The sequence below is a fragment of the Chelonoidis abingdonii genome, chromosome 4, assembly GCF_003597395.2.
Source record: "Chelonoidis abingdonii isolate Lonesome George chromosome 4, CheloAbing_2.0, whole genome shotgun sequence".
Classification (NCBI taxonomy): Eukaryota; Metazoa; Chordata; order Testudines; family Testudinidae; genus Chelonoidis; species Chelonoidis abingdonii.
Window position 1 is genome coordinate 149,432,586 of NC_133772.1, and position 25,410 is coordinate 149,457,995.

Consider the following 25,410-nt stretch of genomic DNA (forward strand, 5'->3'; position numbering starts at 1 on the left):
TTTGGAGGATAAGGGCCTTATTTCACTTAATCCCATCTGTATAAATGAGAAGCATTCATGAGGAGCCCTGGGCCCTTTAAATCGCCAGCCAGGGGAAGCCGGTCCAGTCCGACATGCCATACCAGCCAGTACTGTTTTACTTTCACCTCTGGCTGTTAGCAAAACTAAAGAGAAGACACAAAAATGCAGGTCAGGCATTAGGCATAGTTCTTGTAGGCAACCGCCTAGGTCACCACTTATTTATGGGCCAGCCATTCTTCCCCACTCCATTTAATTATCTCTCCCACCCCCCAAAAACAGAAGCTGAGTGCCAGGATCTGCCCCAGCAATGTGGTTCTGGTGCAGCTGCTCCCCAACACAGCTTTTGGAGTGGGGAGAGGGTCTTGCCCTTTAAGGACTGCCCCACATGAGAAGCCTGGAGCTGCCACACCAACATGGCTCTGGCCAGCCCTCCATAGGACAAGGTTTTTTGGAGGGAAACTGGATGGTGGGAGTGGCTAGGCTAGGGTAGTCATGTATAAAGGGGGAGAATTTAGAGTTTAGAAGCCCCAAAGCACTTTTTCTTATATTGTTCTGTTAAGTGATTGAGGTTGAATCTAACCTTTGCATGATCATCTATTTGTTAATTGACAGGAAAAATTAAGAAGACATACCCTTGAACTTCTAGAAGAGGAGACCATAAAAAATAGTAATCTCCGTTTAAAACTCCAGAATCTTCCAGAAATGGTTACCAAGGAGTTGGAAGGTAGTGTCAAGTTAACCCACTCTGAGAATATAAGTGGGGAGACAAAATGTATCCCTAAAGTAAGAATCACAGCTGGGAGCGACCTGTAGTTGACAATTCCTACAGTAATGCATTAAAGATTACAGAAAATAAGCCACATTCAGATTGTTGTTATACATGTTTCTGGGGTGTTGTTTTTTTCTTTTTTGCAACAACTGCACGTTATTTTTCTAGCTCTTGTTGCTGCAGCCCGTGAATCCAGTACTACTAAGATAACTGAATTACAGACTGCACTGAAAAACATCACGTATGAAATCGAATTACTGAATCAGAAACAAATCCTTTGTGAAACCCAGAATGCTGCTATGTGGTATGTATATATTTGCTTCAAGCTTCAGTAAATCATATTGATAGAGGATGAAGGAGAAATGAAATGGAATCAGAGCCTGGTGAACAGTGCTTGTCCCTCGCTTCTGCAGCTAGCTACAAATCTTCCTAGGCAGCTCTTTGCTGCAGTAGCAGCCCTGCTTTTGAAGACCCTTTGTGTCACTGCCTGATGCCAACTGCCCCCTGCTGTAATGATAGACTGGCTTATAGGAAAGTGACTGCAGATCTGACTGATGATGATAGTGGCAGGGGGAGAGATTTCTGCCTGCAGCAATGAATGTCAGAGGACAGTCAGAAGTAAAGAGAGTTTTAAATTTGTACCCCCTAGATCACCACCTGTGTTAGGTGTTTATGCTGAGATAGCCCCCTAATGCTTTGGGGGGAAATGCCAGGCATAGTTGTGTCAGCATAAACTCCTAGTATAGACACAATATACACTGACAGAAGGAGGAGTTCTGCCAGTATGGGAACACTACTTCTCCAAACAACAGAGGGGTAGCCGTGTTAGTCTGGATCTGTAAAAAGCGACAGAGAGTCCTGTGGCACCTTATAACACTAACAGACATGCATCTGATGAAGTGGGTACTCACCCACGAAAGCTTATGCTCCAATACATCTCTTAATCTATAAAATGCCACAGGATTCTTTGTCTCTTTCTCCAAACAACATTAGTGATGCCAACAGACGCCATTGTCTGTCAGCACAGCTGCTTTGACACTGGGGATTTTGTCAGCATAGTATTCTGGCTAGAAAGTGTGAATTTTTCACATCCCTGAATGACATAACTATATTGATATAAACTTTAATTGTAGACCAGGCCAAAATCTCTGCAAACATCCCCTCATGAAGATTCATCTTCCACATTGTCCCATTGGGATTTTGGGACATTTGGTTTGTACATGCCAGATTTCATGTTCCTGTCACTTTCTACCAAGGAGCTAGAGTTGTTCAAAAAGAGATCATAGCCTAGTTTCTTACAGCAGGAAAACTGATATTTTTTTTCATTCCTTTGGTGTTGGAAAATAGTTCATCTATTTTTTATTAAACTTTCAGAAAATATTCACACCTGAAGAAGTAAAACTTTGAGAATGTTATAAGCAACTGAAAATGAACCTTTAAAATGGACAGGCTAAGATAGTCTTAATTACAGGCAATTCTATATGCACTACTGTCCTTATATTTTATATCTATTTTATTTCTATTTTTATATATATAGTGCTAGACTTGTCAGAGTCATTAATGTGTGCTTTACTTTATTGAAAGGTAGAAAATAAAGGTTCAGGTCTCGGGCTACACTGCAGTGTTTTTATTGACTTCAGCAGGCTCTGGACCAGGACTTGAATTCTTATGGCAAGTATTCAGTATAATCTGTCTCTGATTTATATTTGCCAGTAAGGAGCAAGAGCGGCTGTGGGTCCAGCATGAAGAAGCTGTAGACTTACTGAACCAGCAGATGGCACAGAAAGCTAACACAAATATACTTTTAAATGAGTTTTACAACAAAAAAAAGGATGCAGAACAAGAAATAACCAACCTAATGAATGCTGTAAAAGAAGTGAAAGATGTTCTAGCTAAAGAAATAAAAATATTTAATGATGAAAAAGAAATGTGGGATAGAAAGGTAAATATCACAGTCATAAATGTATACATGTTAATATAGCTGCAAAACTGAAATGGTTTTAGGAATTATACTGAAATGTTGATGTTTATTCAGTGCCTAGCACAATGGGGTCCTGGTCGATGAGTAGGGCACCTGAGTACTATGGTCATACAAATAATAAATCATAATAATATTTATGCTAAACATTTTACACAGTTTGCTCTCATGGAGTCAAATTATGCCTTCATAACAATACAAAAGGAAAGTGACTTCCTAACAAACCCTTTGTATTGGAGTGGGGAGCGGGGGTCCAACACACACACTATGGAATTCAAGAGAATATAAGAGCTTTTATATAGTGTATGTGTCTGTGTGTGTGTGTATATTTTTCTTATATTCTCTTGAATTGCTTATTGAATTCTGACTGCTTCTGTTTAATTACTTTAATATGAGAAGAGAGAGAGAAGAAAAATATCTTCATTTTATTGCTTTTATATTTTGTCTTTCTTATTTGATTTCTATTTTGAAAAATACCATAAAGTATCTCTTAAGGGGTTCTCAGACTGGGGGTCGGGATCCCTCAGGGGGTTGCAAAGTTATTGCTTGGGGGGTCGTGAGCTGCCAGCCTTCACCCCAAACCCCGCTTCAACTCCAGCATTTATAATGATGTTAAATATATAAAAAAAGTGTTTTTAATTTATGGGGCGGGTCGCACTCTGAGGCTTGGTATGTGAAAGGAGTCACCAGTACAAACGTCTGAGAACCACTGATATTACATTCTTTTAGTTTGACACAAATATTTTTCTGTAGAACAAATTATAGCCCCAGTACTGCCAGGACCTAATCACATGCCTAATTTTATGTACTGTGAGTAGTCCTATGTAAGTTAGTGGAACTGTTTATAGCACATAAAACTAAGTATGTGCATAAGTCTTTGCTGGGTCAGAGCCTAAATTAATACTATATTTTAATTAATTATTAATAGGATTTTCCTGTAGGGTTTGTGCACAGAAATTATAGACAGTGTTCCTGTAGAAAGTTATTTTCTTCTAGTATAATTTCCCATTAGCATAACACTTTTTATTGAAAGGCTCCAGAGACTGCCCTATTTACAAATATAGAGACTTTCTTCTTTAGTGAAGCAATACATAGTAGCTTGTAAAAATGGTTATATTTTTAAATGTAGAACGCAGAGATGAAAACAAAACTTGATCTTCAGAAGGCAGAAACTTCAGGAAAAAAGGATGAATTTGAAAAATTGTCCATAAAGCTATCGGCTGTGCAGTCTGAGATAGCTCAAAATACAGCGGTAAGGAGAAAATAACTAGCTTCTCATAATAGAGTTCTTATTTCAATGCAAATTCTTACTGTAAAGAACACCAACTTTTAATTTAATAGCCGGACAAATTGGAGGGAGTTGAGAGAAGAGGGCTGGAGGGACCAGCTTCTATGAAGAAAGAATAAAAAAGCTAAGGACTTGTCTACATGAGAAAATTAACCAGCATTATTAACCAGTAATTATCCCATAATAAAGTCCCTTTTGTTCTGGAATAGAGTGTCCACCTGGGGGAATTATACCAGTATTGCTATAGCAGAATAATTGTTATAATTGCTATAGCTATGGTAGTTAGTTTTCCCATGCAGACATGCACTTTATATACATGCAACAGCTCAGCTAGATGATGAAACAGGCCCCATTCCTGTAACTGGCTCCAGATGATTGCCCAAGCAGAGCCACTTGCAGGATCAAGGCTAATGAAGAGAGATGACAAATTGCAAATACTTGATGGCTAAAAATACCAAACAGGAAAAGGGGTTATCTAGTGTGGTCCAAGGTGGCATAACTAGAAGCAATGGGAATAATAGAGAGGAGAACATTTAATCTGTGTATCAGGAAAGATATCTTGGCAATGAGATGTATTAGAATATGGAATAATCAACCAAAGGAAGTGATGGAAGGACTCTCAAAAGTAAGTTGGACAGAATAACAGAGCTCCCATTGATGCATGAGTAAAAACAATATAGGGCATCTCAAGATCTGGGAAATCAGAACTAATAGGATGAAAAAGGTAATTGGGATTTCAATGCCTTCCACGCAATACTGGCTACCATTTTTACCCCATATAGTCCCAAAACAGTTTCCCCTTGTTTTTTCACAGGAATAACTTCTCTTAAAAATGTAGGGAGAGATCAGTATCTTCATCTGTCCTCTTACCCTATGTCTTCACTGCAGAGGTAACTTGAGTTATCTACACTTTAGTTAATTCCTCTTGAGTTAGGCCTGTCTACACTTAAAATTTAGGTCAATGTAGGTACAGTGCTCAAGGATGTGAAAAATCCACAGCAGTAGCTGTGCCAACCTATCTCACAGTGTAGATACAGCTAGGAATGTTTCCATCAACTCGGGCCTGGTCTGTGCTATGCAGTTAGTCAACATAAACTGCTTTGCATCAGCCTAGCTGTGGAAGTCTCTTCACTTAAATTTGGCTCCCGCTGACATTCGTGCCTCTGTGTGCTGATTTAGTAGCCCCCACCCCCACCCCCGCAGTATAGAGTCACAGTCAATGTAATTAGACCAGCACAGTGTCCATGTAGACACTAGGTTGCTTACATTGACTGTCACTTGCTTTGAGGAACCATCCCATGATGCCCCACAATGATAGTACAATCGATATAAGTGCTTCTGATGAGGACCATGCACTGTCGACCCATGGAGCGAAGTGTGCGCATACACAAGCGATTTAATAACTGCACTGGTTGTATGGCGACATAAATTAGGTTGACATAATTTTGTAGTGCAGACATGGCCTTAGCTACCGTCGCCTGGCGAGGTGATGTTTCTACAATGACGGAAAAACTCCTTCCATTCCTGTAGTCTGCAAGTACATTATGAAGTTGTATTGGCCCAGCTGTGGTGCCACAACTGTGCTGCTACAATCCCCATAGGGTCGACATGGTAAAGTAACATGAGCAGCACAGACTGATTGGACTAGCAGCAGATGGGTCAGCCCATACCTCCAGATGGGTCAGCCAACTTGAGTTAAAAGCGCTACTGCACTTGTTAAGGTTTTTGTGTGTAGACAGGAGTTGAGTTAGGGGCTAACCTCAAATTATAATTCAAATTAACTCTGCAGTGAAGACAAGTTAGAGGATAAAGTTTGTAGCTCAAAGATCTTTAAATCTCTTTTGGTTATCACTGTGACTCAATTTATTAACACTGTTAGTGATAAAATACAGTAAATATAGCAAAGCACTGGCTTGACTAGTATCTTAAATATCATTTTTTTTGTATATTGGTTTTGCTTGTGACATTTCAAAATAAATATTAAAAAGTTACACAATCATATGCAAAAAATTACATGGTTTTGCTTGTGACATTTCAAAATAAATATTAAAAAGTTACACAATCATATGCAAAAAATTACATGGTCTTTAAAAAAGAAAAGAAGTAGCAGTAAATTAATTATGTGATTACGATTTATGGAAATATCGTGTATCTGTACTAATTTAATTTTAATAGATTATTTTTAATGAGAAAGTTCAGATAGCACGACTGAAAGAAACAAACGAACAACTAATAATGGAATTAAAACTTAAAATGACAGAAAAGCTGGAACTCTGCGAAAGAAAGTAAGTAATTTGATTCTTTGTTCTCTTTGCTAAACTTGTATCAGCATTTAATATTTCTGCAATCTTTAAGGAGTTAACAACAGTATTTGTTTGTAACCAGCCAGATTTAATAAATTATTTGAATAATTAAATATATAGAATGCTAAGTAACTTCAAGTCAGCTATTGTATTTATAAATGCAGCTTTGGCATCTAATCCGTGCACTGGTTGCACAATCCAGTGCTATTCCTGAGAATCAAACTACCCCTCTTTCTAAAATATTGCAGGTCACCTGTCAGTCTTTCTGTTTGTGTGGTTGTTTATACAGACACAGAATGGCTGACTGACTTAAATCAAAATAGCAATATTTTAGGGGCCAATCCAGTGCTCATTGAAGTCAGTCGGATTCTTTCCATTGACTTCAGTGGAAACACACACGAAAAGTAACTCAAATGATATATTGGTGAATTTGAGATAGATGCTATGGAATAAATATTCACATACAGTGTACATAGGGCCAGAATTGTGCCCAGCTGCTCCGTGTGTGCGGGGGCTGGGGCGGGTACATGTCAACACCAATGCACTCCTGAACAGCTAAAATCCCTGTGCTCTGTAGGGCAGGGACTACGCCCACCATGTGCTCCCAAAGGTGAAAGACACCCAAAAAGGGCAGGGAGGAAGCTGAGTCATGGATTACTTTAAATGGCACTACCGAGCTCATCATTTGGCTCCTAGATTACCCCGACTGAAGGGCTATAGTGAAATGTACACATTCTCAGTAATTTCTCTGAGCTTTTTAACAATTTTGAAATTAACTGTTTTTTCAGCTGATGGAAAAATACAACATGGGAATTTTCTTTGCAAATCAGACTTACAGTTGAAATCCAAGATCTTGCCTCCACCAATGGCCAATACCTGATGCTTTGGAGGAAGGCAAGAGCACCTAACCATAGAGAAAATATTAATCCTGGGTGCTCTGTGGAAATGATCATATTGCCTGGAACCCTGAAGTTTGACTGCCCTTTTCCTAGCTGGCATAACTACGCGAGTCATTATTAGTAATAAAATTATTCAGTTCTTTTCAATATCCAGCTGCAGTCCAGTACCAGAACGTAGCCCTGGTCTGTCAGCGTTTATGTACATGCTTCATTTTACTACCATGAGTGTTGACTTCAGTAGGACTATTCATGGTAATAAATGGAAGCACATGTATACATATTCACAGGCTCAGGGCCTTTGTGACATGCTGCAGTGAATTTCATAGGCTGGTATGACAAAAGCATTCCCTTTGTATAACTCTTATTTTTTATAGTCCCCAAAGTGTGTGAGGTGCCTTTTTTGTTCTACATTTTCTTGCCATTATCTCTAGCTCCACCTCATATTATATAATGGGCCAGGGCCTTAGTCAGTTAAGTTAAACTGAAGACCTGCCGCAATATGTTCCTTCTTTCCCTGTGTTTGGCACAGATCCCAAAGCCTAAGCCACTTGGGGTTCTCAAGTTTTCACATTTCTTTGTTATGAAGCCACCAATTTTTCTCCTCTTCCTTTCTTAAATTCTTCCCTCCTTTGTCAGATTTCTTCCTTCACCCATTTTTCCTCTAGCTGAAGGATGGACCAGCTGGCTACTTGCTTGACCATGGTCAGTCTTGCATGAGGAGCAAGGAAAGTGAACCGCTGTCATGCTTCCCCTGCCATCTCTAAGACACACAAGCACACAATGTCCATCAGAAGCAAGACTTAGGAATTTGTTTTCAATTTGTATTCCATCCACGAGGCTGGTATCACTGGATATGTCTACACTGCAGTCAATGGTGTGATTGCAACTTGGGTAGACCTCCTAGTGCTAATGTGGCTAATTGCAGCTTGGGTAGGCCTTCTTAGCACTAAATTGGTTAAAATTAGCAGTGAAGATGCAGCTGCATGGGCTTCAGTGCAAGCTAGCAAGATGAGTAGATATCCAGGGTCTCACGGCAGTTGAGTATAGCTCACACTGAAGTCTGTGCTGCCACATATTCACTGCTATTTTTAGCAAGCCAGCTAGATCACAGCTAATGCACATATGTCTACACACGCTACTATCATATCTCCAGTTGTAGTGTAGACATACTTACTGTCACTGGCTGGCATTATCTGCAAAACAAGTTGTATATTAGTCAGGTGTGTATATGGGAAGTGCCCACTGCTGAGTAAAAAAAATCTCTGTATTTGATAAAATGTTCAAGGTGCATTCTAAAATATTGTATGTTGTGTTTACACTAAAGGTATGAGAATAAGAACATGTAACATTTAACAGGCTATTGGTCATAGTTCGTTGTTCACGTTCACTCCTGAATATGTCTGCATTGGCTTTGTTTCATAGATATAGCCTCGATTCTGATCTACTGCTTTTGCAATCAAAAATTGCCCAAGAAAGAGAGAATCTAAATATTGATATAGCAAAGGTAAGAAGATCTTTTCTTTTACTACTTTGTTGGTTTTTAAAATATGTGAATCTACAGTAACTCCTCACTTAAAGTTGTCCCAGTTAACGTTGTTTCATTGTTACGTTGTTGATCAATTAGAGAACATACTCGTTTAAAGTTGTGTGATGCTTCTTTAAAACGTTGTTTGGCAGCCGCCTGCTTTGTCCACTGCTTGCAGAAAGAGCAGCCTGTTGGAGCTAGCTGGTAGGGGCTTGGAACCAGGGTGGGCCAGCAGCCCCCCTATCAGCTCCCCGCTCCAAGTTCCCTGTGCAGCAGCCGCCCACAATTCAGCCATAAGTAACTGCAAAATACCTGTGATGTGATCTGTTAATAGGTATAATTTATATAAGCAGCATTATTTTGTGTTGTAGTTTGTATGCAGAAAGTGTATTTTTTGATCAGAGGTACTTTTTGTCACATTTTTTATTTTGTTATACACCTCTACCCTGACATAATGCGACCCGATATAAGGCAGGTTCGCGTATAACACGGTAAAGCTCTGACACGTTGCTCTGAGCAGTGTGTTAAGGGTACCAGACCAGGCAGGGGCTGAGGGGTTTGATAAGGGGCTGAGGGTCTTGGGGGCGGTCAGGGGCTTTCCCCCCCCCCCCGGGTCTGGGGGGCAGGGGCTGTGGGAGGGCACTTTTGGGGGCCTCGCAGTCCCAGAGTGGCCCAGGAGATTAGCAGGGGGCCGAGCGCAGCCCGTTCTGCTTCCTTTGCCCCGGCCTTAGCCGTGTTGCTTGGGGGAGGGGGCTTGGGAGAAGGGATCCCCCCTGCACTCACCAGCAGCGGTGAAAGCGGAGCAGCCCGGCCGCAGCCCGCTCTACTCCTCCAGCTCCCAGCCGCAGCGCTCTGCTTCCCGCCGCCGGCGAGTAGGGAGGGGACGTCCTTTCCCCAACCTCCCCGCACTCACTGGCGGCAGGAAGCAGAGCAGCCCAGCCCCAGCCCGCTCTACTCCGCCAGCTCCCAGCCATGGCGCTCCACTTCCCACTGCAGGACCTTTCCACAGCGACATGGCTAGAGCAGGGCAAGGAAAGCAGGGCGGGCTGGGGCCACGTTGCCCCACGTCCCGCCGCAGGTGAGTGCAGGACCTTCCCCCAGCCGCGCCACAGCAACATGGCTGGGGCGGAGCAAGGAAAGTGGAGCGGGCTGGGGCCATGTTGCTCCACGTCCCACCACAGGTGAGCGCGGGGGGGCATCTTTTCCCCAGCGTCCCCGCACTCATCGATGGCGGGAAGCGGAGCGCCATGGCTGGGAGGTGGCGGAGTGGAGCGGGCTGGGGCCGCGCTGCTCTGCTTCCCGCCGCTGCCAGTGAGCGCTTGTCAGGGGGCGGGGGGTGGAAAGTGGTCGGAGCAGTCAGGGGACAGGGGGGTTGCGTAGGGGGTGAGGTCCTGGGGGCGATTAGGGAGGGGGCGGTCAGGGAACAAGGAAAGGGGGTGCAGCATATAACGCGGTCTCACCTATTACACAGTGAGATTTTTTGTCTCCCGAGGACCACGTTATATCGGGGTAGAGATGTATTTGTGGGTGCACTCTAGAGAAATATTCTAAAACTGGACTAATTTGTTATCAGGTAATCATTTGAGCCCTGAGACTGCAAGCGGATGAGCCATCGGACCTGCACAGAGCCTCATTGACTGCAATTATTTGCAAAATTGGGGCCTGACAAGGCACAATCATTTGCATGTTCAGGGTTTAAATAGCATTTGTTTTATTTTGATACATGTTTTATTTTAGGGCACAGAAAACATATCCTTGGAATCAGACAATTTTTACAGCAGGTATTATTTTCGATGTACATTGGGTTTGAGTTGTTTACATAGGAGTGAAGTAATAAACTCTAAATAAGGGGGTCTCAGTGCACAAGAATCAATGGCAAAAGGTGAAATAGTATAGCTGACCATGCTTCATAATTATATCATGTTTTCACCTTTTGGATTTTACAGCTGTTTCATCCTCTAGTTTTCAATACAGGCCATTTCCTTAAAACGGCTCACTCTTAGGCAAATGAACTTATTTCTCTAGTAGCTGTCATCAGGTAAAATTGAGGATCCAAATTCACTGGTACAGCTCTGACAGGTGTTTTTTAGTCACTCCCATGATTCAAAGCAGGCATAAACCTGGCTTAACCAGCCAGTTAAATTGGGTTTATGGCTTTTGTCTGGAACTGGAGCAGCACAAGGCAGTCAGAATGGATTGATGAATATTTCCTAGGGTCTGTTCAAAGAAGCTGTGCTACAATGGAACTGAAGATTGGGTGAAGCAATAACCCTTGTCTACTGTATCTCCCAGGGTGTGATATTTTCTTGGGGTGCCCAAGACTGTGAATCACCTCGTTTCCCACTGCTTCCAGTGAAAGGGAGTCTAAATGGTAATGGCTGGGTGTCAGCTCCCTGACACTGCCAGACTGTCAGCCACTCACGCATTCTTCTCTGGGCTTATGCCAGCCCTAACTTCGCCTTGCAGATTAATACTAGGCGCAACCCAGTCCCTGAGATCCTCTGAAGTGTCCCCCAGTAGTAACTGGCTTCTGTCATGGGACACTCAAAGAAATTACCGGGTAAGCTGTCCCCAAGGGAACAGTATATACACAGCTTGACTGGTACAAATCCTGTGCTGAGCTGTAAGGAAACAGTCATAAGTATGTTATCAAAGATTAAGATTTAAGAGATACTGAGTCAGGATGATGGAAACATAAATGGTTACATAAAAAACCAACAAAGAGTCCTGTGGCACTGTATAGACTAACAGACGTATTGGAGCATAAGCTTTCGTGGGTGAATACCCACTTCGTCAGATGCACGTCTGTTAGTCTATAAGGTGCCACAGGACTCTTTGTCGCTTTTTACAGATCTAGACTAACAGGGCTACTCCTCTGATATAAAAAACCAAGTATAACACACTTCTCATAGTCTGAACTTAACTTTAACAGGCTAAACATCTGACTGAAAGCAGTTTTGTCTCACACAAAGCTTTCTTCCAGCGTCACTAACCAATATGGCTAGGATTCAACTTCCATGAATGCAAAAAGGGCTGTTCTTTTTGCTTCCTCAGTGAAAGATAAAAAAAGATGTCCTCTTTTCTTCCTTTTATACGCCAAACACCACTGTTTTTGTCCCCAGAGTCGGGATGACCCCTGTGGTTCTTTTCCTGGGATGCTGGCTCCAAGGTGTCTTCACATACTCCTGCTTAGTCTGCAGGCAGATTTGGCTTCCATTGTGTTGGCTTATCATGCTTAATCTACATAGCCAACAGAGAGACAGGTGGAACAACATCCTTTGTCTGATCCCAAACTTGTTTGTCAGCTCTATCTTGGACGCCAATTTTTAGACATATACGCAGCTCCTTAAATAGTATCTGTATATACATCTTGTAACAATTATGAAGATCAGTATGTTATAGGCTTTGCAAGTTGGTACTGAGAGGTTCTTAAGGTCACATGGGTATTGTGAATTTTAATTCATTTAAAAGTCTTTCAGATTTTCTGATGGAAGGTGATGTGGCAGGACAAAGTATTATTACTATGACTATTACCGACAGTTCAGTGATTTGAGCATTGGCTTGCTAAACCCAGGGTTGTGAGCTCAGTCCTTGAGAGGGCCACTTAGGGATCTGGGGCAAAATCAGTACTTGGTCCTGCTAGTGAAGGTAGGGGGCTGGACTTGATGATCTTTCAGGGTCCCTTCCAGCTCTATGAGATAGGAGCCCTCTGGTTTGGGGAGGGGTAGTTCAATGGTTTGAGCATTAGCCTGCTAAATCCCAGGTTGTGAGTTCAATCCTTGAGTGGACCATTTAGGGATCTGAGGCAAAAAAATCTGTCAGGGATGGTACTTGGTCCTGCTAGTAAAGACAGGGGACTAGACTCAATGACCTTTCAAAGTCCCTTCTAGTTCTGTGAGATAGGTATATCCCCATTTATGGGGGGAGGGATAGCTAAGCGGTTTGAGCATTAGCCTGCTAAACCCAGTTGTGAGTTCAATTCTTGAGGGGACCACTTAGGGATCTGGGGCAAAAATCAGTACTTGGTCCTGCTAGTGAAGGCAGGGGGCTGGACTTGATGACCTTTCAAGGTCCCTTCCAGCTCTAGGAGATTGGTATATCTCCTATTATTTATTTATTTAATTAGAATGAATATTTAGTAACTATCTTTGGTCTTTATTTCTAGACTAAGGAAGAATTAAGTACAGCTGAAGGCCTGAATAGGAAACTTAAACATGAAAATAAATTTATAAGTAGCCAGTATCGGATATTACTGGCAGAAGAGGAACACTCACAAGCAAAAAGGAACGAGGCAGCAACAGAGTAGGTTTAAACTGTCAGTTTCTTAATTCTAAGGTTGTACAGCAGTTTTTAAACTAAGGGAAAGCTGACAGGTGTGGAGGAGCATGTGGTTTGGACAGAGATATCCCATAGGGGAGGATCTACTAATGGAGATTCTCTGTATCTTAGTAAGGAGGAGAGGATGGAATATGATAAAATATGGGTAGAATCTGATGAGAAACAGCCAAATGAAAAAGAGTCCCATTCAGTTATATCACATAAGGGCAGACAGCTAAAAAGTGACAATTTTAAGTGCTTATGTACAAATGCTAGAAGTTTGAGTATTAAGATGGGTGAACTTGAGTGCATTATATTAAATGAGGATATTGATGTAATAGGCACCACAGAGACTTTGTGGAATGAGGATAATCAATGGGACACAGTAGTGTCAGAGTACAAAATGTATCAGAAGGACAGAATAGGTTGTACTGGTGGGGGAGTGGCACTATATGTGAACAAAAGCATAGAGTCAAAACAAGAAAAAAATCTTAACCAAACTGTACCATAGAATTTCAGTGGATAGTAATTCCGTGCTTGAATAATAAGAATGTAGCAGTAGAGATATACTGCTGGCCAGGATGGTGATAGTTACTGTGAAATGCTCAGGGAGATTAGAGAAGCTATAAAAATAAACTCAATAATAGTGGGGAATTTCACCTATTCCCATATTGACTGGGTACATATCACTGTGATGAGTTCCCCAGGTCACAACCTGGAACTGGGGTATCACTGAGCCCTCTGTCATAACAGCCTGGGCTCCCTCTCACACTGTGATGCTGGGACAATCTGCAAACCTCTCCAGGTCCTGCACTTACACAGACACCCACAGGCAGGGACGGACACAGCTGAGTTGTGTGAATGTTTTTTCTAGCCACTTATGAACCAACAATAGAGAGGCTTCAGCCAATTCCCCACAGCTCCCCAGCCTGACCAGTGTAAGTTTATTACCCAGTTTGCCACTTCTATGAAGGAAAGTTGACATGTGCCAGCTTTTGTACATTGAGCAGATTCCCCAAGCACTTCAAGCAAAACACACTGTTTTAGGTAAAATACAAAACAGATTTATTAATTACAGCAAGATAGATTTTAAGTGATTATAAGTAATAAACATACAGATCAAAGTTGGTTACCTAAGAAATAAAAATAAAATCACAATCTGAGTTCTATAAATTAGACAGGATTTCAGTCAAGCCATGTCTCAACCTGATGGTATAGTTCAGAGGTTGGCAGCCTTTGAGAAGTGGCATGCCAAGTCTTCAATAATTTAAGGTTTCGTGTGCCAGTCATACATTTTACATAAATAGGGGCCCCCAACAAAACCTCAGACTGGCAGTGGGCTGAGCAGGGCCTGCGGCAGGGACCCCAGCTGGCAGGAGCCCGCGGACGGAACCCCAGACTGTCAGCGGGCTGAGCGGCTCAGCGCACTGCTGGTCTGGGGTTCAATCTGCCACCCACGCTGCCAGTCAGGGGTTCTGTCCGCCGGCTCCTGCCAGCTGGGGTCCCGACCCCACTCAGCCTGCTGGGGTTCCATTCACCCAGGCCAGCAGCGGGCTGAACGGGGCCGGCGGCTGGGATCCGGCTAGCAAGGGGCCGGTGGCAAGAACCCCAGACCAGTTGCAGGCTGAGTGGCTCAGCCAGCTGACAGTCTGGAGTTCCGGCTGCCGGCTTCTGCCAGCTGGAGTCCCTGCCGCAGGCCCCGCTCACCCCGCTGCCGGCTTGGGTTTCCGTTCACCCAGGCCAGCAGCGGGCTGAGCAAGGCTGGGACCCTGTCTGGCAAGGGGCCGGGACCCTGTCTGGCAAGGGGCCTGCAGCCAGGACCCTACACCGAGAGTTGGCTGAGCGGGGCCACTCAGCCTGCTGCTGGTCTGGGGTTCTTGCCGCCGGCTCCTGCCAACTGGGGTCCTGGCTGTCGACCCTGCTCAGCCCACTGCCCCAGCCCAGGATTCCGTTCACTCAGGCAAGCAGGGGGCTGAGCGGGCCAGCAGCCGGAACCCTGGCTGGCAGCAGCATGCCAGTAAAAATTGGCTTGTGTGCCGTAGGTTGTTGACCCCTGGTATAGTTCCTTAATACAAAAGCTGGGATTCTCCTTTCCAGCCTGGGACCCAGGAGCAGCGCCAGGGTTTCTGGCACCCTAGGCAGAATTTGGGGGTGGCATTTTGTGCACTCTCCACGAGGCGCGCGGGAGCTTCTGGTTCCACTCCCATTGCGCCGTCGAAGGACCCTCCACTGAAATGCTGCAGGCGACAGCGACAGTCATTGAGCTACTCAGTTGCCTGCCGCTGTTTTCCACAGCACGTCGGCAGAAGGTCCTTCTTCAGCGGCGCAACGGGAGCGGAACCGGAAGCTCCCGTGCGCCCCATGGGGAGCGCACAAAATGCCACCCCCCAAATCCTAGCACCCTAGGCGACTGCCGGCCCTGCTGGGACCACCTCTCCAGTTCAGTCTTTGTTCTCCAGACATGTTTCCAAGTGTTGAGTTTTGGGAGGAGTGAGGACAAATGATGATGTTGCTTCCCCTCCTGAATAGTTCTTCCAGCTTACTGGAAGGATTTTTTGCTATGAAGTGAATCAAGCAGTCTCCATTGACTACGTGCTCTCTGTGAGAGGCCTCCATTGTGTACAGTTCCTGAGGTAGTGCTTGTGAGTGTGTATTCCTCTTAATCGGCCATTATCAGTGTTTGGCTGCTCCATTTTTGTACCTGAAAGGCAGGTTATGGGTGTTCCCAACCTTGCAACATATTTCAGTAACAAACACCACAAAACTCCATAATTTTCCATGCAATGATAGCACATACAATCCAACAGGGTATTAATGTTCAGCAGATCAAGACTTTTAAAATGATACCTCACAAGGCATACTTTGTACAAAGCATATCATAATCCTAAAACTGTGGTAAATATGGAGGTGCCAGAGTGTTGCTTTGAGATAGAGAGGGTCACAGTCACCTCAGGACTAGATGTAAAGATAAAATTTCTTGACACCTTACATGACTGCTTCTTGGAGCAGCTTATTCCTGGAACCCACAAGAGAAGTAATTCTTGATTTAGTCGTAAGTGGAGCACAGGATCTGGTCCAAGAGATGACTATAGCTGAACCACTTGGTAATAGTGACCATAACGTAAGAAATTTTAACATCCCTATGCGGAGAGGGACAAAAAGAAGCCCACCACAGTAGTATGTAATTTCAGAAAGGGGAGCTACACAAAAATAAAGTTAGTTAACAGAAATTAAAAGGTACCTCACCAAAAGTGAAATCCCAGCAAACTGCATGGAAGCTTTTTAAAGACATCATAATAGAGGCTAATTTTAAATGAAAACCCCTAATTAAAAAACCTAGTAAGGAGACCAAAAAAGTGCCACTGTGGCTAAACAACCAAGTAAAAGAAGCAGTTAGATGCAAAAAGGCGTCCCGTGAAAAGTGGAAGTTAAATTCTATTGAGAAAAATAGAAAGGAGCATAAACTCTGGTAAGTGATATGTAAAAATATAATTAAGAAGGCTGAAAGAGAATTTGAAGAGCAGCTAGCCAAAGACTCAAAAAGTAACAGCCAAAAACAGACAAACAAAAATGTTTCCAAAGCAGGAAGCCTGCTAAACAAACAGTGAAGTCACTGGATGATCGAGATGCTAAAGGAGCACTCAAGGAAGATAAGGCCATTGTGGAGAAACTAAATGAATTATTTGCATTGATCTTCATGGCTGGGGATGTGAGGGAGTTTCCCACACCTGAGCCTTCTTCTCAGGTAACAAATCTGAGGACCTCTCCCAGACTGAGGCATCATTAGAGGAGGTTTTGGAATAAATTGATAAATTAAACAGTAATAAATCACCAAGACCAGATGGTATTCACCCAAGCATTCTAAAGGAACTCAAATGGGAAATTGCAGAACTACTAACTGTAGTCTGTATCCTATCATTTAAATCAGCTTCTGTACCAAATGACTGGAGACTAGCTAATGTGATACCAGTTTTTAAGAAGGGCTCCAGAGGCAATCCGAGCAATTACAGGCCAGTAAGCCTAACTTCAGTACTAGGCAAATTGATTGAAACTATAGTAAAGAACAGAATTATCAAGATAGATGAACATGATTTATTAGGGAAGAGTCAGTATGTTTTTTGTATAGGGAAATCATGCCTCACCAATCCACTAAAACTCTTTGAGGGGGTCAGCAAAGCATGTGGACAAAGGTGATCCAGTGGATACAGTGTACTTAGATTTTCAGAAAGCCTTTGACAGGTCCCTCACCAAAGGCTGTTAAGCAAAGTAAGCAATCACGGGATAAAAGGGAAGTTTCTCTCATGGATCAGTAACTGGTTAAAAGATAGGAAACAAAGGGTAAGAATAAATGGTCAGTTTTCAGCATGGAGAGAGGTAAATAGTGGTGTCCCCCAGGGGTCTGTTCTGGGACCAGTGCTGTTCAACATATTCATAAATCATCTAGAAAAAGGGGTAAACAGTGAGGTGGCAAATTTGCAGATGATACAAAACTATTCAAGATAGTTAAGTCCAAAGCAGGCTGCAAAGCATTACAAAGGGATCTCACAAAACTGGGCAACAGAATGGCAGATGAAATTCAATGTTGATAAATGTAAAGTAATGCACATTGGAAAACATAATCCCAACTATACGTATAAAATGGGGTCTAAATTAGCTGTTACCACTCAAAAAAGAGATCTTGGAGTCATTGTGGATAGTTCTCTGAAAACACCCACTCAATGTGCAGAGGCAGTCAAAAAAGCAAACCGAATGTTGGGAATCATTAGGAAAGGGATAGATGACGCACCACAATATTTTCTGTCTTAATATAAATCCATGGTATGCCCACATCTGGAATACTGCATGCAGATCTGGTCGCTCCATCATGACTGATGTGGAGAAGGTAAATAAGGAAGTGTTACTTACTCCTTCTCATAACACAAGAACTAGGGGACACCAAAAGATAGCCAGCAGGTTTAAAACAAACAAGAAAGTATTTCTTCACACAATGTACAGTCAATCGGTGGAACTCTTTGCCAGAGGATGTTGTGAAGGCCAAGACTATAACAGGGTTCAAAAAAGAATTAGATAGGTTCGCGGAGGATAGGTCCATCAATGGCTATTGGTCAGGATGGATAGGGATGCAAAACCATTCTCTGAAGTGTCCCTATCCTCTTTTTGCAAGAAGCTGGGAATGGGCGACTGGATGGATCACTGGATGATTATCTGTTCACATTTGTTCCTGCTGAAGCACCTGGCATTAGCCATTGTTGGAAGACAGGATACTGGGCTAGATGGATCATTGGTCTGACCCAGTATGGCCATTCTTATGTCCTGATTTTTAGAGAATGCAGTTTTATTTCTGAAACTTTTATTTTTGAAGTGTATACTCACTTCTTTTTATGACTGAGGAGCTAACTGATTTTTCTCTCTTTGTAGACTTGAACGATTATCCAGTTGGCTGGATGAAAGACTTGAAGTTCTGTCAACGCGTGTGGTGGAGGAGCAAAACTTGGAGGATGAAGCTGAGAGACTCGAAGATCTCTTTCAGTATGTCACTTTTCAATATTGACTGTATTAATGACCTGGCTGCAGCTTAATCATGGGCCCGTGCAACTTTGGGAAAGACTAAAATTTAAACATTCAAAGATACTTTAAACAGAAAGCCAAATGAGTGTATAAACCATACCAGCAAGTTGGTATAAAACTACATGCAAGGAAGTCTTGCTTTTTTAGTTGCCCATAATGCCGCCTGCAGTTTATTATTGCCAGGCAAAGTAAACACAAAGAAGAAGATTAAGAACAAGACATTGATTCAGGGAAGTAGTGTAGAAATAGTGTTGAATGCATAACTTCAAAATCAAGCAAGTGTAAATGGCTCGGATCCTGGTCCAGGCTACAGCCCCTTTTTGGTGGGGCAAAGGGGCTGTCAAGCTGCCCGAATTGGGCAGCTGAGGTTTACTCTGCTATGTGCAGTCCCTGGGTTGTGTAGACTTGGTATAGCCTACATCTTGCTCCCTGGTGTAGCGGATGTGCTTTGGGTGAGTGGTCACAGAGCATTGCTGCATTCTTGTGATCTGTGGCTACTGGCACAGCTTTTGGGGACCTGTTATTGGCTGGTACATTGAGCAACTCATCCAGGGAACTAAAAATAGCAGTTTTCAGAGGCGTGTGAATCTTGCAGCTTGTGCTCTCTAGCACATCTGCCTCCATAGGTTTTAGACCCTGAGCTCCAGCCCAAGCTGCAACATCCACACTGCTATTTTTAGCATGATAGCCCTGTACAGCATGTAGCAATCAGAATATATTAGCCCTGATCCTTGAATCAGTGCAAAATGACAGAATCCTGTGCCCTAATAACTGTCTTAGATGGGCAAATACCACATGGGGGAGTGGCAACTCCTTGCACGTCAACTCTCAGAGCTTATTTTTCATTTTTCTGCTAGAGGGCATGGTCTATCCCTCTCTGCAGAAAAGGGTGGGGGAGGTCTACACATAACCCTACACATTTCCCTTGATGGACCAGAGGCAATGAGCATTTGCACAGACACCCCATGTCTTTTAACTGCCATGTATTTTTCTGGCTTCATGCTGCCTCTTGGTAGCATGGTTCTGGCAGGAGCTGTGCTGCCAGCCTCTCCTTGCCTGCTGTTATCCCCCCTGAATCCTTCTCAGAAGCATTTCCTGGCACATCATTAATATGCAGGTGTCCTAGTTATGGATAAAATATAGGAAAATAATTATTCTCACTTTTTATGTTGAAGAAGGAAGAGAACAAATAGATATAGTCTGATGTCTATCTCGGTATTTAACTTGAACTGACCCAACAGGATATACCTTCTGTGTATACATGAAATTGAGAAATAAAGCGTAAGGAATAACCAAACAATATTGTAAAGAGAAGGAAAATCTCATATTGAAATACTCATGCAGCAAAGTCAGCAATTTAAAAATATAAGGAATAAATTAACAAGAAGAGGAGGTGAACTAATTACCACTGTCTCGGTATTATTTGGTTATCCGAAATAATTCTAGAAATGGACCACATCCTGACGGGTAATCTGCTACAGAAGTGATAGATGCCCCAATAGTTAAGACTTTTAAAACTAGACTGGACAAAGCAGTATATCTTATGGAACAATCCTGCACTCAGAGATCTGGATTGGAAAGTCTCTTCCATCTCTAATGTCTTACATTTTATTATATGATTTTGTGAACTCCCATTGACTTAATTGGCACTTAGCATTTCTCAAGATCAGCCCCAATGTTATGTGCAGTATTACAGGAAGGCAACATGATATAGTGGATAGAGCACTGGATGGGGATTCAGGAGACCTGGGTTCTGTTCTTAGTCCTGGAGTGCTGGGTGACCCATAGCAAGTCACTGTATCTCCCTATGCCTTAGTTTCCCCATCTGTAAAATGGGAATAATGACACTGATCTCCTTTTTAAAGCACTTTGAAATCTACTATGAAAACTGCTATGTAATGTATTATTATTAACAATTCCGTAGGAATGTATATTACAAGGAGCATGGGAACACACAAAGGAAAAGAAGGGTAAAGTCTTTGTTTTGGTTTGTTTTTTAACTAGCCACCTGTACACAATAATATTGTCTGTAAGGGTTCTCTCAGAGAATAGGTCTAAAAAAACAGGAAAAATAAATCTGCTGATGAGGGATGAGCGAACAGAATTTTATAAGTTGCTGAATAGCAAAAATACTAGTATTATTTTGCTAACCGTATGTGGCCAGAATATCAGGACATGTTCAGCTTTCTCCTGGGGTGGCAGCCTGAGGGTTGGTGTAACCTTTTAAGCACGGGAGAATGTCCACTACCACCTACTACCAAATCTTCATGGGGCTTTGGGTAGCCACTTCTCCATCTCCCTCTTGTATCTCAAAGGAGAGCGGGTCACTGGTAACAGTGTCTCCTGAAAACGCAGTCAGACATATGGGAGCAGGATTACATCTGCCTCCAACTACCAGCCTTTTTATTTTATTAAACTAAAATCCTCTAGAATGTGTTGAGTCCATAAAAAATTGTTGCATGCTAATGTTTGCTCTGGGACTTCTACATTAGCAGATACATATAATGTGTGCAATGAATGTATGCATCCATCTGCCTTGAGGCTCCACATCTATGCATGTTCTTCTGTATTAGTTACTGCACCTAAATCATACTAATGTAACATCTCTGTTCTTAAACTTTTGCCCTGGTGTTTTGAGCTTGATTAATAGGACCTCTGGTTGCCTTCTCTCACAGTGTTATTGATTCTGGCGTAAGTCAGGACTCTTGGCTTTGCCATAGCCTCCACCAAGTGCCTATTTAACTTTGCAGTCATGTCGCCTACCTAAGAGACAACAAACCATATGAAGCACAGAACCATGATTTCACACCAAAATAGGTATATTTCTGAGTCCCCAGCGGGTAAGAGTGCTTAGCTTGCTGCCTTGGAAAAAGCTTTAAAAATTGTATATTCAAGAAATGACTTCTAAAATGAAATAGTATGCAAAGGTTAGCATTATTCTGAACCTTTATTCTTGTTTCAGAAACGCTAAGGATGCCTATGCGAGAGAACTAGAGAATCTAGAGCAATGTTTAAAAAGAGAAAGTGAGATGAGGTAAAATTACAAGTCACCATCTTCATAAGGAACAAATCAACATATTAATGATTTACGGTGACATTGTTTATATTTTTCAAATAAGACCTAAAACCAAGATCCTAACTGCCCAAAGCTCCAGTGGTCCTTTTTGCTGGACAAGGAGAGATTCATCTCAATGGCATGGCCAAATTACATCTGGGGTAATTGTATTCTGTCTTCTAAGTTCCACCACTGTCTCATTTCCTGTCCTGTAGTGTTGTGTGGTAACAGCTGCTAAACTTTACAAAGTAGGTGGCTCTGTATCAGCAATGCATTCAATTGTTCTGGTTTGGATACCAATTTAATTTTAAAAGCACTTTGGGATCCTTCCAGATGGAAAAACACTGTATACATGTAAGCTATTGCTGTTGTTTTCCAGTTTAGGGCTGATCTTGCACAATTGAGGTCAATGGGAGTTTTGCCATTGATTTCACTGGAAACAGGATCAGACCTTGAGTCTGTGTGGCCTAAATTTCTCAAGTGCCAAGTGCCCACAACTCCTGTTAAAGTCAGTGGGTACTTAGAATGCTCAGCACCTTTGAAAATCATACCACCAATCTGGTAGACATTTAGGGCTCCAGCTGTCAGGAGCACCGTGGACTGGGAAAGAGGATGGTCTGTTTTAAACTGATTTAGCATCTTGGATTATGTCAGCTGCTTTCTTGGGGATTGCATATTTTTCAGCCTTTAAATAGAGCATCCCATGGAGTTTGTTTTGTTTAGTAAACCTTGTGGGGTGGGGGGAGCATGTTCTACAAAGACCACTGAAAGCACATTATAATAAGAGTTATGCTAAATGCATCTCTATTGATGAGATCTGTCAAGATGTACCTTGCATCACTGTGCATACTCTGTTTAAGCAGTGATGCTTGGATTTAGATGAAGGTTTCTAACCATTAGAGTAGTGAAGTTCTGGAACAGCCTTCCAAGGGGAGTAGTGGGGGCAAAAGACATATCTGGCTTTAAGACTAAGCTTGATAAGTTTATGGAAGGGATGGTATGATGGGATAGCTTAATTTTGGCAATTGATCTTTGATTATCAGCAGGTAAGTATGCCCAGTGGTCTGTGATGGGATGTTAGATGGGGTGGGATCTGAGTTACTACAGAGAATTCTTTCCTGAGTGCTGGCTGGTGAGACTTGCCCACATGCTCAGGGTTTAACTGATCGCCATATTTGGGGTCAGGAAGGAATTTTCCTCCAGAGCAGATTGGTAGAGGCCCTGGAGGTTTTTCACCTTCCTCTGCAGCATGGGGCATGGGTCACTTGCTGGGGGATTCTCTGTAGCTTGAGGTCTTCAACCCACAATTTGAGGACTTCAGTAACTCAACATAGGCTAGGGTTTGTTATTGAAGTGGATGAGTGAGATTCTGTGGCCTGCATTGTGCAGGAGGTCAGACTAGATGATCATAATGGTCCCATCTGACCTTAAAGTCTATGAGATGCCAGGAGGCCCTTTCATGTCTCTCTTTTAGTGTGTATGGGCAGGGGGGAGCTAGCTATGGAAGTGGCCCCAAGTTTGATAAATCCAAATTAATTGTTGTAACTGGAGTTAGGTGTGAGAGGATGATAAAAAATGTCCAGTTTGCTTTGAAGTTTACTCAGCAAACTCAGAACTCCAAGTGAACCTAAGAGGTGGGGGAAGGAGGGAATACTCAAAGCTGGACCATCTTCAGATTCTGGTCTAAATCCCAGTTTCCCTCAGCTGTGCTCAAAATTTGCTACTCTTCCAAACGAAAAGAGACATGTCTTATTTTTAGAGAGGCAAGTTCTATATGAGGGATCGGCAACCTTTGGCACGCGGCTCACCAGACTAAGCACCCTGGTGGGCCGGGCCGGTTTGTTTACCTGCCGTATCTGAAGGTTCGGCCAATCGCGGCTCCCACTGGCCACGGTTCACCGTCCCGGGCCAATGGGGGCTACGGGAAGTGGCAAGGGCCGAGGCATGTGCTTGCCACTGCTTTCCGCCACCCCCATTGGCCTGTAGCAGCGAACCATGGCCAGTGGGAGCCATGATCGTCCAAACCTATGGACGCGGCAGGTAAACAAACTGGCCCGGCCTGCCAGGGGGGCTTACCCTCGTGGGCTGCGTGCCAAAGGTTGCCAATCCCTGTTCTATATACTTATCTTAGGGCTTTTTCTCCATGAGTGCCTCCCAACTGTTTGCGACTCTGTTTTCCTTACAGAGGTAAGAACTGAACCTCTCTGACCATATTGTTCCATCCTCTTTATTATTCACATCATTGCCCCATTGCATGGCTAGGTCTGCTCTAGGAATTATTTTTGGGAAACTCTACGGCCTGTGTTATGCAGGAGGTTAGACTAGATGATCACAGTGGTCCCTTCTGACCTTGAAACCTGTGAAGTTATGCTGTTTGTGGGAGCCTCTCAGAATCAAGTCTGCTTTAGCAGCAAAGAGTCCTGTGGCACTCTTTGCTGCTTTTACAGATCCAGACTAACACGGCTACCCCTCTGATGCTAAGTCTGCTTTGTTACTTTACACATGCTATGTAGCTCTGATTTCCTAATCAATTACAGTGCAGTGTCATGTAATGAGTGATACTGTCTGTGTATTTACCACTAGAGCTTTGCTTCAGTGGAAACAACTTCACCTAGCAAAGAAGAAGGAAGTCTTGTGGATAACAGAGGAGAAATTCGTGAATGAAATGAATGTACGACTTGAGACTGGTAAAAAACGTCATGCTGAGCTAATTGCAGAGGTATGTTAACCAGCTGACATTATAACAAAGCCCCTATCTTTCACACTGTTCTTGGCAAAGTGGTTAAGCTTTAAGGGCCAGATCCTCTGTTGGTGTCAGTTATGATTTTGTCAGTTTACGCCTCTGAGAATCTGGCTTTAACAGATGATTAACAAAATTGTAAAGCAGTTATGATTGCACAGAACTGTGTTTCAAATGACAACTGCACCTATTGTACTCAGCCCAGTTATTGTTTAATATTGAAGTGAGCCTGTGTGTACTGCAGAAATGATTGTCCCTGTTAATTTTGCTTTCTGCAACCAGAATGAGCATTTCCAGAAAGAAATTTTGCAGGCTGAAGAACAGGTCAAACACCTTAGTGATGATGTAAATAAAAGGGAAGCTGAATGTGAGACGTATGAAAACAGCTTAACAGAAGACATACAATGGCTTGAGGTAAACATCATTTTAAAAAAATTCTTGAAAAGAGTAGTTTAAATGAAGAGACCTTCTTTGTTGTTGTAAACTGGCACCACTCTATTGACTTCAATGGTGCTACACCAATTGACACTAGCAGATAATTTGTCCCATGATTACTAATAATTTCAAGAAAAAGTGATTCAGTGCCATATTAACTCTTTGAATGCTGTACTGACTCCCCTAGAACAGGAGAGTTTTGGGTTTGGGTTGGGTTTTTTGGGTTTTCTTTTTCTTGCTAAGTAGTTATGCCCTGATCCAAAGCCCCACTGATGTCTCTGGGCTTTGAATCAGGCCCTTAGCACCTACTAGCAGTGGATAAAGTCTTCCTTTGCAACTGGTACAAGGCTTTATGTGCACTGAACATAAGAGCAATGAAAAGACGATTACTCACCTTTGTAACTGTTGTTCTTCGAGATGTGTTGCTCATATCCATTCCAGTTAGGTGTGCGCGCGCCACGTGCACGTTCGTCGGAGAAACTTTTACCCTAGCAACACTCGGTGGGCCGGCA

At 42.8% G+C, this 25,410-nt stretch overlaps 1 protein-coding gene across 5 annotated transcripts in view; it reads left to right on the forward strand.

Annotated features, from left to right (window-relative positions):
* Positions 1-415: 415 nt before the first annotated feature.
* CCDC175 (coiled-coil domain containing 175) overlaps positions 416-25,410 on the forward strand; it is a 51,760-nt gene continuing 26,765 nt past the window's right edge. For 4 of the 5 annotated variants that reach the window (XM_075065767.1, XM_075065765.1, XM_032782342.2 and 1 more), the window contains exons 1-11: positions 417-745; positions 959-1,094; positions 2,504-2,732; positions 3,898-4,020; positions 6,232-6,341; positions 8,681-8,762; positions 12,949-13,085; positions 18,519-18,629; positions 21,631-21,702; positions 24,307-24,442; positions 24,746-24,877. In XM_075065767.1, the coding sequence (XP_074921868.1) occupies positions 724-745; positions 959-1,094; positions 2,504-2,732; positions 3,898-4,020; positions 6,232-6,341; positions 8,681-8,762; positions 12,949-13,085; positions 18,519-18,629; positions 21,631-21,702; positions 24,307-24,442; positions 24,746-24,877 (1,290 nt within the window). In that variant the 5' untranslated portion in view covers positions 417-723. Of the gene's footprint in view, positions 746-958; positions 1,095-2,503; positions 2,733-3,897; positions 4,021-6,231; positions 6,342-8,680; positions 8,763-12,948; positions 13,086-18,518; positions 18,630-21,630; positions 21,703-24,306; positions 24,443-24,745; positions 24,878-25,410 lie in introns of all 5 variants that reach the window. The other variant, XM_075065768.1, reaches the window with a different exon arrangement.